Source organism: Cyprinodon variegatus, unplaced genomic scaffold (assembly GCF_000732505.1).
Source record: "Cyprinodon variegatus isolate N-32 unplaced genomic scaffold, C_variegatus-1.0 Scaffold422, whole genome shotgun sequence".
Lineage (NCBI taxonomy): Eukaryota > Metazoa > Chordata > Actinopteri > Cyprinodontiformes > Cyprinodontidae > Cyprinodon > Cyprinodon variegatus.
The window spans coordinates 588,445-602,273 of NW_015150875.1; the positions used below are offsets into that span (position 1 = coordinate 588,445).

General features: G+C 38.9%; 2 protein-coding genes across 3 annotated transcripts in view; one reads left to right on the forward strand and one right to left on the reverse strand.

The window, feature by feature from the left end:
• Window positions 1-254: 254 nt before the first annotated feature.
• On the reverse strand, window positions 255-2,291 carry tpbg (trophoblast glycoprotein). Its single transcript, XM_015388421.1, has one exon. The coding sequence runs from the start codon at window positions 1,877-1,879 to the stop codon at window positions 785-787; it is 1,095 nt and encodes a 364-aa protein (XP_015243907.1). The 5' UTR covers window positions 1,880-2,291; the 3' UTR covers window positions 255-784.
• Window positions 2,292-6,207: 3,916 nt separating this feature from the next.
• Window positions 6,208-13,829, forward strand: part of ibtk (inhibitor of Bruton tyrosine kinase) — a 28,616-nt gene continuing 20,994 nt past the window's right edge. The window contains exons 1-8 of one of the 2 annotated variants that reach the window (XM_015388418.1): window positions 6,208-6,357; window positions 7,064-7,165; window positions 7,570-7,949; window positions 8,564-8,660; window positions 8,882-9,006; window positions 11,726-11,836; window positions 13,303-13,473; window positions 13,586-13,703. In XM_015388418.1, the coding sequence (XP_015243904.1) occupies window positions 7,626-7,949; window positions 8,564-8,660; window positions 8,882-9,006; window positions 11,726-11,836; window positions 13,303-13,473; window positions 13,586-13,703 (946 nt within the window). In that variant the 5' untranslated portion in view covers window positions 6,208-6,357; window positions 7,064-7,165; window positions 7,570-7,625. Of the gene's footprint in view, window positions 6,358-7,063; window positions 7,950-8,563; window positions 8,661-8,881; window positions 9,007-11,725; window positions 11,837-13,302; window positions 13,474-13,585; window positions 13,704-13,829 lie in introns of both variants that reach the window. The other variant, XM_015388417.1, reaches the window with a different exon arrangement.

The following is a 13,829-nucleotide window of genomic DNA, read 5'->3' on the forward strand; positions in this document are numbered from 1 at the left end:
GAGTTAGCTTCTCTGTTCAGGCTGAGAGTTCAGGCTGAAGCTGCAACTTGCTCATTAACAAAAAAAAAAAAAAAAAAGAGAGAGATTACACCTAAAACTGTTACCGTGAAAATGAAAGTGTGGCACATTTTCCCTGTTGCTTAACATGTTGACAGTCTGTGGGGGTAAGATTCAGTGTTTGTCATGTGATTCATGCCTTTAGGAACACACTCTTTTCAGCCTGCTGACTTAAGGCTTCACTTCACACACAGATCAACAATCCAGCTTTTTTATTTAGCTAAATATCCTTACAGAAAAAGAGCAATCACATACGTCTACTATATCCAAACAGTACCTATATGCTATGTGCATTATAACCAGTCAAAAAAGGCATAGGTTGTACTGCATGTCACATGTTAACATACTTAAAAAAAAAAAAAGAAATAAGTCAAGCAGTATGACATTTCTCCTCTACAGAGCCATATTGTAAAGGATGCAATTAACAGCTGGTATAATTGTTCATTTTTTAAAAGTTGAAGCACTCCATTCAGTTCTGTTTAGAGGTAAGTGAAAATACAATTTGCAGATATTTCTTAAAAAAAAACTGCTTTGATTCATCGTCCATGCAATGTAACAGAGAGCAAAACGCAGTTGGCCTGACAGCTGCCAAACGGTTGTGCTGGACATGCAGCAGAGTTAAACAGATGCACCGTCTGAACGGCATCGTTGAAGGTAAAAGAAGGAAGACTTATCATGCATAAAGTCATTCAATGCATCTTTTCCAAGTCCCTAAATTGTACCGCCCTCAAACGTCTGAGTTGATGCTTAGGTTGGCCAAACGCGGGTCAGAGTTGATCTCATACCGATAATGGTACCCCTCCATGTGGTCCCTGCAGGCGTCCCTGATGTTGTAAATCCATCGCTTAATGCCTTTTCTGTTCAAGTAGAGCACCAGCAGGAATATGACCCCGATCAAGGCCAGCACCAGTCCCAGGAACACGTAGGACGTCTCCAGGACCCCGTCCCTGTTGGAGCACTCCAGCTGAGACTGCTGCACCTGTAGAAGAGGCGTGTGCCTCATGGCCTCTGGGTCGAAGCATGTCAGGTTGTCAGAGTCCACCACCTGAGTGGAGTTCTTCAGCCACGCCACCAGGTCGTCAATGATGCAGTTGCATCTCCAGGGGTTACCAAGCAGCTGGATACGGAGGCTGCGATTGATGCTGAACTCCGCTAATGTGGCGGAGGGCAGAAACTTCAGGTTGTTGTCCCTCAGGTCGAGGTCACGCAGCGCAGGCAGGCTCCAGTTCTCGATGGTGTAGAGGAGGGTGTTACGGAGGCTGAGGGTGACCAGGCTGGACATGGCTGTGAAGGTGCCGTCCAGCCGGTGATGTTCCAGGTTGTTGTTGGATAGATCCAGGGTGGCGAGCTGGAGAAGGTTTGCCCGGGGGAAGAAGTCGAGCAGGGAACCATTGTGAAAAGACCTGCTGAGGTTTAGGAGCTTCAGTTTATTGTCATCAGGTAAAGCATGTTCGTCAAAGGTCAGGATTCGGTTGTTACTCAGATCAAGCCGCTCCAGGTTTGGCAAGTTCTGAAACGCACCTGCCTCCACAAGCTCCATCTCATTGTCACTCAAATAAAGATCTGTCAAGTTTTCCAGACGCGTAGGGAAAGACGTCTGGTTAATTTGGGAGATGCTGTTTCCCGTGATGAACAGGGATTTAATATTGGCCGGTAGGGAATGAGGAATGGCGTTCAAGTCCAGGTTTTGGCATTTCACAGTTTCTAGGGAGCACAGGCAATTGTCCGGACAGCAGCGGCAGGACAGCGCGAGCGCGAGGAGGAGAAGCAGCCGCGTCATAACGCACCGGTGAGGTCTCCCCGGCTCCTGGCGCGGGCGCATGTTGGGGAGGCGCACAAATCAGTGTGCGCAGGAGGAAAAGCTGCCTCTCAACAAGTCACCGCCCCGTCTCTCAAAGTTTTTCAGCAAAGTTTCCTCCTTAATCCGATTTAAATCAGCTCCCAGGAACACCTCCATATAACTGATAGCAGGTAAAAAACAAAAACAAAACAAAATGGGATTAAATACTCTACATTTTCACGAAACGCGCAAAAAGCTCCGATCTCCTCTTTTCTGAAACATCTGCTTTTCTCTTTTTAAAGCTGTGAGGGGATCATCCACGCTCAGTTTGGGGGGAAAACTGAATCAAACGCAGAATGAAAAAACGGTCCTACAAACTCACTGTGGCAGCAGGTTTCCAGACAAAGCCACCCTCCTCCCAGACAAAGATCCTCCTTCTCTCTGAGGCGCTCCTCCAGCCTTCTGACCGCCCAGCAGCAGCATTCAGAGCACTACATCACAGGGAGGGAGCGTACCATTACAGAACAACAGGAGGGGAGCAAAGGGACTTTAATTCAACCCAGAATTAGTCATTTGAACAAGTTTTCCTCATAAAACATACAAGTTTTTACTTCTATCCTTTGTATAAAGCCATTCAGGTTAATAGGAAAAACAATAAGAGCCATCAAAAAATAAAATAATCTGATTCACAACCATTGAGACTTTTGAGTATTGCTATTCATATAAACTTTTTTTATATAAATTAAATGAACTTAGTACACTGAAAAAAAAACTGCAGGGTGGTAACACCAGAAGCGTAGCTAGAACATTTTTAAAGGGTGGCCAGGCAATAACCAACTGAAGGGTTGCGGAAAGTGGATAGGAGCCAGAACCTCAATCTAAACTATTGCAAGAGGAAAATTAACAAGGACAACATCTATATTTTCTATATAAAGACTAACTATACTTTCCTACAGACTTGGGTACCAAATAGATATATTAGGATATATTTAAACATATATTTAAACATCCGTGCTTTCTAGATAAAAGGTATAGTGGATACAATTATTTCAGGTTTGAGTTCTGGGGCAAACATCTCTTCCTTTGTCATTATTTGCCTACTTTTATAAACAATTATTCTACATAAAAGTGATATTTACAAGTTCTAATATATACATAAATTAATTATTTAAGTTTTTATTAAAATAGTTATTTATTTATGATTTCACTGATTACTCCTAGATGGCTTTCAGACTTTATCTTTACCCCATGTAACATAAAATCTAGTTCTGAATAGAGCATGAATTATCACGTTTAATGTTAGTATATTGATGTGCATAATTAACCATGTTGTTTTTGTTGTCAAGTAATCGTTAATATCTGAAAAAATTAAATGTTTTGAATATTCCACTTGAGAGTATTACTGCTGCCACCATCTGTATTGGGGGGGGGGGAATGGTAGGGGTGGCCAATGATTAGCTAAGGGTGGCCATGGCCACCCCTGGCCCCCCATCTAGCTCCACTCCTGGGTAACACTTGAATTTGAATTATTTCACAAGGACTGACTGGTTTGAATTGGCAGCCAGGGATGGATTAGGCCAACATTACCATGTTGAAAGTGGCAAAGAAATACTTTTTTGTTGGCTTGTTTTCCAAACAGTAGCCTGATTACTTAACACATAAATACTGCAAACCAAAAAGTTTAAAGTTATTAACTAGACTGAGTACAGTTACTGCCAACTTAAACGTGTCGAGTTAGTTTACCCCAGTCTTGTTTTTATTTATTTATTTTCTATTATTATTTAGTTATTTACTCAAACAAGCCTCCATTAAATAACAATAAAGAACACCTTCAGTAAAACAAGGAAGTACTGGTGTAAAATATTATAAAAATAAGACTTCATTGTCTTACTAGTTGGCATAAATGTGGTTAGAGCTGCAACACCATGACGAAGACTGCTGTTAGATTTTAATGGTAGTATTAATGTTGAGAATTTTAACATTTTGACATAAAGCAACAAATCAGAAAAAAACTCAACTGCAGTATTTTGTTTTTTCATCAACTTCTGGACAAAACCATTGATTTTTGTAACAATGCTCTCCTGGATTATGCAGGATTATACCTCTGTGAAGAAAACAGCTGTGGATGGATTGGGGTTGGAATATCAAAGGAGGGCTCGCTCCTTAATATGTCAAATTTAGGAGTACCTTATGTAGTGTAACTCTACCTTTTTACCTCTGTCTGGCCCCTCTCATATTCTTAGCCCTGGGTCAATGGGACAACCATCAGAGTAATTCCATCACACCTGGATTGAGGTTGAAACTGATACCCTGGTCAGAGTCTGTCAGCCTTCATAGCTGACAAGATGTTTTCCAAGTGGATGTATAAACTTTTGACACTCACTTCTCTTGTTCACACTAAGGTTGAGGTGCTCCAGAGTTTCATTTTTAGGAAATAAACCAATTTAATCCCGAAGTTTAAAAGTACACTCTTTAGGTAATGTTTTATGGTCAATATAAAAAAATGTTTCAAATTTAAACACGGTAATGCATTTTTCAACAAACACTAAATAAAGTAGGATTTATCAGCTGTATCTTGAATTCAATAATGTTTTTTTATGTGATAGCATAGATTAAATAGAAAGAGATATGATTATATTAATAATAATTATATTAAAACTTTCTGAAGAAGCAAGTAAATGAAAAAATGGAGGTAAGACCCATATTCAAAGAAGTTTAACAATAAAATCTGAAGTTTCTTGATTTTTCCTACAGTATTTTGCAACCTTTATGCCAAAATGGAAGCATAAGGATATGTTTGTATTATTTTCTGCTTTATTTTTTGACAAATAATAATAAAAAAATGTGCTTGTTATCTTTGTTTATTGCATAATTTGTGTTTATTAATTCCATGACATCCATGCAGAACTTCAGTGGGAGGGATTAGGGTGGCTCTTAGAGACCCTGACTTCTGATTGGCTGTTTCACACACCTCCACTAACAGACTAGAGAATAGAGTGCATGTCTGTTTATTTTTTCCCCCCTCTTTTAAACATACACACATAAATCAGGTCATCAACTTCACTAAGAAGAAGCTGCCATAGACGCCAAACAGGATCAACATCAGCCTCCCACGCTATTAACCAACTGGTTCACAGTAGAAAGGCTGCATTCACAACTTGAGTTTCTTATCTAGACTAAAAAGGTCACATAGTACAGCTGTACACCACAATGCCTGTGAGGAAAATCTGAAACTGGACCTCTTTTATCTGACTTAATATTTCTGGATTTTTGGAGATCATTATCAATACTTAATTATTTGTGTTGGTCTTGCACACAAACTACCAAAGGAATAGACTACATGGATGTTTGGTTGTATAATGTGAAAAAAGGTTGAGGTGTGCGAGTAATCTTTCAAGGCGCTGTGTAATTATCTTCAGAGCACAAAAAACACACCATAAAGGGACGATTGAATGGTTTCTGGTTCATAAATAACTTAATATAGGAATGCAGTAAACATAATGGACAGATTGGTGAATGGTGGCTCTTTAAGCGCTGACTCCTCCAGCCACATTTCAGGCCTCATGAATCTTCCTGAAATCAAAACCTCATAAGGTTGAAGTTATTTTTTTGAGCTTTGCGCACCTTTGTCTATCACAATTTTTCCTTTAACATTAACTTTCCCCAAATATGTTAACATACAAGTAACATTTTTCTGGCGGGGAGCGTCTAAAATAAATAAATTACACAGAATTAAAGGTAGACAATAAGTCTCTTAATCAGTTACCTTTTTTGAGCACTGGACAACTGTTAATCAACAGTTTTATGCATAAACCAGAAAGCTAGCACATGACATTGACATATATATCGTGGAATATCAGTTTTGTTCCATCTCTTTTATGGAAAATATTTATTTTATGAGAGGCTGAATTATGTTTTTTGTATATGCTATTTCATATATAATGCAAATCTGTTTTGTTTAATAAATCCAAGAACCTTAATGTTAAGAATTTGTCATTACTGAAAGTAAATTTTAAAGATATTTTCTTTTACCATATTTAACCTCTAGAGAAAGGTCATGTCAAGTACCAGATGTAAGGGGGAAAAGAAATATCCGGTTTTAAACGTGTATTTAATTTTAGTTAATCCTAAAACATGAAGTCCACATTTACTGTAATAATTTCTCTTTTTCTTCTTTTTAGAATTTAAACCCGATTCCTCTTCTTCTTCAACTCCAAAGGGTTGTTCAAGATTAAGAAAAAAAAAAAAAATGTATGTGATGTCATCTAGCAACAGTGCCACTGACTTCACTGACGTGCCCCAAAAATAGACCAATCAGATATTAGCGTGTAGCCGCTTTAACCAATCAGAAGTCTCGATGTTAAGTGGGTGTTGTTACCTAACCTGCAGGATTTAGCCCTGTCAAAATCTGCCACAGATGAAGAGCCGTTAAAGTTCCCTATTTATTAGTTATGGCACACAGAATGTACGTCGCTAGAGCTACTTTCTTAGTCTCTTCCTTTTTCTTCATCTAGCGGAAGGTAAGATAATACGATGATTTTAATAAATGTATTTTAGCGCAATAGCATCAGGCTAGCTAGCAATATTCTGTTAAGTCAACCTAACACAGCAATGTTACTAAATGGAGGTATTACAAAAACAGCAGGTCCGACACTTAGATGGGAGTCCTGCTTTTTCTTAAACGATTGTCTAATTTGCTTCTGCATGTTAAATTGGACAACATTCTGAGCTATCTGAGCAACATATGCTAGAAGCTATTAGCTTGCGCTATGAGTGGACAGCTATTTTGAGTTTTTCATATATTTTTCATATTTTTTTTTTCAATAAATGTCTTTAAATATTCATTTCCTTAACGCGGAATAAAGTATTGACGCAATTAAAAGTTTGGAGGACACTGAAAATCTTGAAGTTAATGTTAGCCGGCTAATTTAGCCTGTTATATAATGCAGGAGTTCTGCTAGCATTGGTGCCCATCATACGTGTACACTCAGTAGATGTGAGCTTTTAAAGTCCAAGTTGTGATTACCTGAGTCATTTTGACATCTTTGCTACCATAACGTCCTGGCACCTCATTCCTCCTGTGTTATTACTCTAAATGCACCCTGGGAATACTTACTTGTGTATAGGAGGGTGTTAAAGCAGCATTGCTGCAGAAATTGTTTCCATTCACACAAGTTCTCAGTGTTTGTTGCATTTTATTTCTAATGTTGTTGTTGTTCTCCTTAGGTTCACCCTACAATTATGGAGATTTAAAAACGAAATCGTGAGTTTTGGGGGGAAAGGTGGCCTTTCCCCTCAAGTTGGATGGTTGGGCTGCTGGAAGAGAAGGTCAGGGTTTTTAAAATTGTTGCCTTTTGTAAATGATTGAATAGAAAGATTATTTTTGCAAACCTTGAGATGCACTATTTTGTATGACAAGCCTGTTAAGTTTTTGTATTGTTTGAATTCATGATGCCATTATATGCTGCGAGCAGCTTAGTCTGTGTTCAGAGCTTGGTCGAAATGGTGGATTGAAGCGAGTCACGAAAAGGCTCTGGGGTCGCTAGGGTGCAGTGGAACCTCAACACAAGCACAATTCTAGCACTCCATCCCACCTCTACCTTTTTTTCTTGGTACTTTCTTTGGAGAGTTTTTTTGTTTTTTTTTGTCCTGCAAAATTGAAATTGCAGTGTTATTATTTTGTTACAACACATCCACACGTTTTTGAGATTGTTTACAATTGTGGGTGTCAGAGAGACTCTGAGACGGAAGTACAGGAAACTCCAGTGAAGATTGTGAAGCGGTCAGGATGAGCCTGGCATCTCCAGACTGCACCCCAAAATGCCGGTCCCAGCAGCACGCAGACCAGGTGGTTGCGGCGCTAACTAGTGGATCTGAAGGGAAGCTCCGTGCTTTCCTGACTTCTCACTGCCACAATGCAACCAGTTTGCGTGATGCCCATGGTCGCACAGCCCTTCACCTGGCGGCTTCGCTGGGAAAGAAGGCTCTGCTGGAGTGGCTGCTGGAAAGTAAAGGGGCTGATCTGATGTTGAAGGATAAAGAATCTGGCTGGAATGCCCTGCACCGCAGTGCCTTCTATGGACAGATCCACTGTCTCATATCATTAGTTAAGGTATGTGTTCATGGATCCTTTTTTTTATTTTCTGCCTGTTTAACTTTAATAATGTTAGCAGGGATGTATACACCCAAATTGAGGAATGGATACCAAAGATAGGGGATCTGGAGTCAAATAGTCATCTCTATTTAATGTATTTGTTCTTCCTAGCCCCTGAACCAGTTGAGTCAAATCTGGTTTAACCTGTGCAGATTGGACTTACCTGGTTCAGTGGTTGGGCAGAACAACTACGTGACATAGAGATGACTTGTTGACTCCAGATCCCCCATCTCTGATGAATACCGTACAAACATATCTATAGCTCACATTTGGTGCCAGTCTCACTCTTCCAATTTTGATTGTGAAGAAAGAAATTAAAAGCATGTATGATTTTTCCCTTTTTCTTATTTCTATGCTGCTTTTTACTGATTTAACACATCAGATCCCAATGAAATACTTTGGTTAATTGGTGGTAAATAAATATGTGAAGCATTATGTTGTTAAACGAGAACATGAACCACTGCAAAATCCAGAGAATAATTTTAATGCAAAAAAAAAATGTTTTTGTGGACTGATTTCTCCAAAAGTGAACAGGGTCATTAGTTAATGTTTTTTTTGTTGTTATTGTGCAGCATGGTGGGCTTTTGTCCACCCAGGACAAGGAAGGACTGTCTGTCCTGGACCTGACCATGAAAGACAGACCGGCACATGTTGTCTTCAAAAACACTGGTAAGATCTGAAAATGTTCATCACTTTTGCCTCACCCAGTTTCCTTTTTCGGGCATGAAAATCTGCTTTATTTGTAAATTAACATAAAAAATGAAGCGTATGTGTACATCTAATACACACATTAGACTTTATAATAATATACTAATAATAATAATTAGTAAAACCCACCTTTTGAGGCAGCATTGAAACTGCTAGTGTGACAAGATTTCCTTTTAACGCAGACCCAACAGAAGTTTACATGTGGGGAAGCAATACTAATTTTAGTCTGGGCCATGGCAACCAGGAGAGCAGGCAGCACCCTGAGCTTGTGGATGTATTCGCCAGGACTGGAGTTTACATCAAGCAGGTAAGAAGCACTCGATCTGGTTGTGTCATCCTTCAAGGGAGATGGACTAATCATTTCCTCCAGAATGCACTGGAAGTGCCTTCTATTGCACCTCATTTATCAACACATTGCCAACATATGTTACATCAGTGTTAGAAAAAAAGTGCACTTGTGCCAAAGAGATAAGTTAATTGAGGCAAAGCAGCCACTCCCGTCTCGTGAGCCCTGCATTACACAACCTTCTCCTCAGGGCTCATCCGTGTGTTTTCTCCCTCAGGATTGACTCATTCTGGCATTTTCTTTTGAATATACAACCAATGTAGGATAAAGGATTCAGTTTTTCAAGGTTTTAATTTTGTTCTGTTTGTTTAGACTCTTAGTAAACCTGATGAATTGGTTCTATCTAGATAAAAATGTTTTTCAATGTGTTGTTGTGGTCTCCTCTAGCCTGATCTTATTTTATGAAATGTTAGGTTTGGCTCGCATTGTGATCAGCACCTCTGCTGTCCAGGCTGCAGTTTAAATGACACTTTAAATGGCTAAAAGGTGCTGAGCCTGCATTTGTCTGTGCTCAGAACTTGAAACGTTTGGAAAAATAAATTTGAGGTTTCGAAAAAGTTGAGTTTGAAGAATCTATTCCCTTTTTTTCTCTAAATTACAAAATGGCAGATTTTGAGTTGAATATATTCAGCCTAAAGAAATCCTTTGATTTGTTTCAGCAGATATTTCTCTTAATAATAGAAGGGCAGTGTATCCCAGACCAAGTGAAAGGCTCAAATTCGTGAGGGCGTCACTAAACCTTGGATTTCTACCGCTTCTAGCTCAGCCTCTTGACTCTTCTTGCTGCCGTTTGTTTCAGTCACTGAATTCTCTATTCTGCTTTGAAGCCTCTAAGCTGCTCAAGCGTGCGCAGAAAATGTAGCGAAAGCCAGTGACCGATGCCAAATCAAAACAATTGGAATAGGGAAAGAAACATGAAAGAGTGGCTGAAACTGCCTCGCTTTATTTTGGTTTGTTTTTGCATCCAAATATTTTCAGAACTTTCATTCCTCATTGTGTTTAGTACACCGAGTAAAGAGAAGGTTTATTTCCCGCTTATTTTGTGTCACTTACTGTGGAGAGAGTAAATTATGGCCAGCACTAGAAATGCGAATATCCCTACGCTTCATTGGCACCGCCGCAGGAGGCAACATTTTAAAATAAATTGAAACAGGGAAATAGTTTTTTACTGCAAAAACGATCTAAAAATAAGTCAAGATTTCTTAGATTAACTGTATTTACCCTTAGTTTAAGTAGGTAAATAAGACGATTAGCCAATGGAATGAGTATTTTTAACCTTAAAATAAGATAATTAGTATAATATGCACTTGAAATAAGACAATGCAATTTTTTTTAATGTAAATTGTTCTATTGGCAAAGCTTCTCACTTATCTTCTCAGTTCAACAACAAATGCACTTATTTTAAGAAAAACATGACTTATTTCGATTTTTTTTTCAGTACACATAAAAAAAAAAAAGATGTGAAACTAAAAAAAAAACACCCAAAAAACGTCTCAGATTTTCTATTCTTTTAGCCATTGCAGATTACCATTTAGAATAGATAAAACCTTTATTTTTTTTCAGTAGCTTGCTTCTTTAGAAGCAATTAACTAGGTTCTATTATGTCATGAATTGTTCTTTCTGCACCTGATAAATAACCTTTTCTCATATTCTTTCAGTAGAAACTTTTTTGTGCAAGTTGTTTTTCTCTGTTTTTTTTTTCCAACCTGCAAAGTTCATTCGCGATTCGTGAATATCCCTACGCTTCATTGGCACCGCTGCAGGAGGCAACATTTTAAAATAAATTAAAACAGGGAAATTGCTTTTTACTGCAAAAACGATCCAAAAATAAGTCAAGATTTCTTAGATAAACTGTATTTACCCTTAGTTTATGTAGGTAAATAAGACGATTAGCCATTGGAATGAGTATTTTTACCCTTAAAATAAGATAATTAGTATAATATGCACTTGAAATAAGACAATGCAATTGTTTTTTTTTCTTTTTTCTTATTTTCACGGAAAAAAAAAAGATGTNTCAGATTTTCTATTCTTTTAGCCATTGCAGATTACCATTTAGAATAGATATAACCTTTATTTTTCTTCAGTAGCTTGCTGCTTTAGAAACAATTAACTAGGTTATATTATGTCATGAATTGTTGTTTCTGCACCTGATAAATAATCTTTTCTCATATTCTTTCAGTAGAAAGTTTTTTGTGCAAGTTGTTTTTCGCTGTTTTTTTTTTTTTTTTTCCAACCTTCAAAGTTCATTTCATAATATCGCTGTTGGTCGGGTAGATCCGGTATCATGACCACACAATGACCTGGCGACACTGAGTGTAGGCTTTGTCTCCCCATCCTAATCCAGCAGGTGCTAGAGGTTAAATATTAATTCCACAATGACATGCTTTTAATTAAATGAGCTCCACTGTTGTGGGTGCATGTGTGTGAATTTCCACATCAATGAGATTCTTCAGGAAACATGTCTGCGCTCTGTTGAAGGCTTGAGGGCGCAATGTATTAATAATGATGTTTGCTTTTCCACTTGTGCCCTGGCCGTTTATTGGCGCAGTGTTTTAATGTCGCTACAAGAGAGCTTGGCAGGAGATTCATCACAGCCTTAGCTCTGAGGTCAAAGTTCTATACTTGTTGTTAAAACTCACATTGAATTAGGATTTTCCATCTGGCCCTTTTTTCCCTGTAGGTGGTGCTGTGTAAGTTCCACTCCGTGTTCCTGTCCCAGAAAGGTCAGGTGTTTACCTGTGGACATGGACAAGGAGGAAGACTTGGTCACGGAGATGAACAGACCTATCTGGTGAGGTTCTTTCTTTTCTTTGCCTCATTTTGCTGTGTCATATTTTCCCTTCCACTGCTTAACTCTCAATGACTCAGCAGTGAGTCACATAAAAGCGTCAGCAGCAACCAAAAGAGGCCGACACTCGTCCCCTGCCTGACTTCTAGGCACATAAGGAGGGTGAAGATATAGATTTTTATGAAATTTAAGATTCCTTAAAGGCAGACTGTAGATAAAGTATTGCCTCTCATTTACACCCTTTAATATCAAGTATAAAAGGACCTGAAGCAACGGACTAAACAAATTAGGAATGAAGAACTGATGTGAAGCTGCAGTTGTTATGGGATTGTAAGATTTAAACATAAGGAACTGGGGCTGATTCTTCAGCTGGAAGAAAAGGAGACATTTTTGTGCATTTCTGTCCCCCCCTCACCCATCTGACCATCTTAAATAAAGTCCACTGCAGTCATTTACCTTTAATCGTCCTCTTAAAAGTGAATGGATTCCAGCCAAGTGTAATTTAACCCATGTATAATTGCAGCTGTTCTGGGAAGGCCTCAGATGTTTGTTAGAATAAAAGAATACATTTTATTTGTCTCTCTGTGGTGAAGCTAAAAAAAGAGCATGATCATCAAGCTTAAGCAACTCTACAGTCAGTTCAGGGATAAAGATGTGTAGAGGTTTAAAACAAGAGTTATACTTTCAAATTTCCAAATTTTGAATATTCGGTCTGCAGAGATTATTCTTTTACTAAAGGATGGCATGAGGAATGTTGATAATGAAAGCAGTTAGAAGCCAGTTATTTTTAGTTGCATAAAAGGCCTTAAAGAAACACAGATAAGAAGAAGGTGCTCTGGTCTGATGAGGCGTTGGCAGCATCATGCTGTGGAAACACTTATTTTTAAGTAAGGAAATTACATCGTTACCACGCCTCTTCTGGGCTAAATGAGGGGATTGAGTCTTTCAATACAGGTGTGTTAGAGAAGAGATGCGTCTAAAAGTTACAGGATTGGAGCTCTTGAAGATTGGACTTGAGCACCCCTGGGTTAGGGGATTTATAAGGTGCATTTGTGTTGGACTGGTCTATTCAAAGACTGAAGCCCAGCTTAAAATCTGTGGAAAGATGTAGTGAATGCTTTCCATCCGGTCTGGCTGGGTTCTAGCTGTTTTGCAGTGAATTGGATGAAACCTTGATTTCTAGATATGCAGAGGATGGAGGTTTCCCAAAAAGAATCAGACCGTTTCTCATGAGTGCACTTGTGCATTCTTATTTGCTCCTGAAACGTCATCACCCTCAGCCCTAGTACTGTTCCAATTTATGCTTTTTCCCTTTATTTTACACTTTACTATGTGTCGGTTCAAATCCCTATAAAATAATTAACATTTTAATGGGTTTGAATATTTGTGAAGGGATTCTGTATGTGAATTTATGCCAAGTTTGGAAGAAAAACAATTAAAATTTCTTTTTTTTCATCTTCCTGTGCTAGGTTCCTCGGATGGTGGAGGGTCTGATGTCCCACCACTGCTCCCAGGTGGCAGCAGCTAAAGACCACACAGTGGTGCTGACGGAGGAAGGCTACGTTTATACGTTTGGTCTCAACACCTTCCACCAGCTGGGCCTGACTCCTCCTCCTGCCTCAGCAAACGCTCCCAAACAGGTGGGGAGGTTCCTGGGCTTCCATTAGAATATAAAAAAAAAAATGGGATCAGTTATTTTTATTTTTTTTTTTTAATGAATCACATCATCATACGTCTCCTGTTTTGAATCAGGTGTTCTCCAAAATGCTGAAAGGTAGAGCAGTGATTGGAGTAGCTGCAGGGAGGTTCCACACAGTGCTGTGGACCAGAGAGGCGGTGTATACAGTGGGACTGAATGGAGGGCAGCTGGGTAAGGCTCCGTAAAACCACTGAAACAAGGGAGGAAAACAACCGCCTCGAGTTTCAGATGCACAATGTTACTGAACCGCCTGGTTCAGCTGGAGGAAGATGAGAGTTTTAGCTTGTTAAAGCATCA

Excerpts from the sequence above, each read along its gene's own strand:
- tpbg (XM_015388421.1), bottom strand. The coding sequence starts at position 1,879 with ATGCGCCCGCGCCAGGAGCCGGGGAGACCTCACCGGTGCGTTATGACG.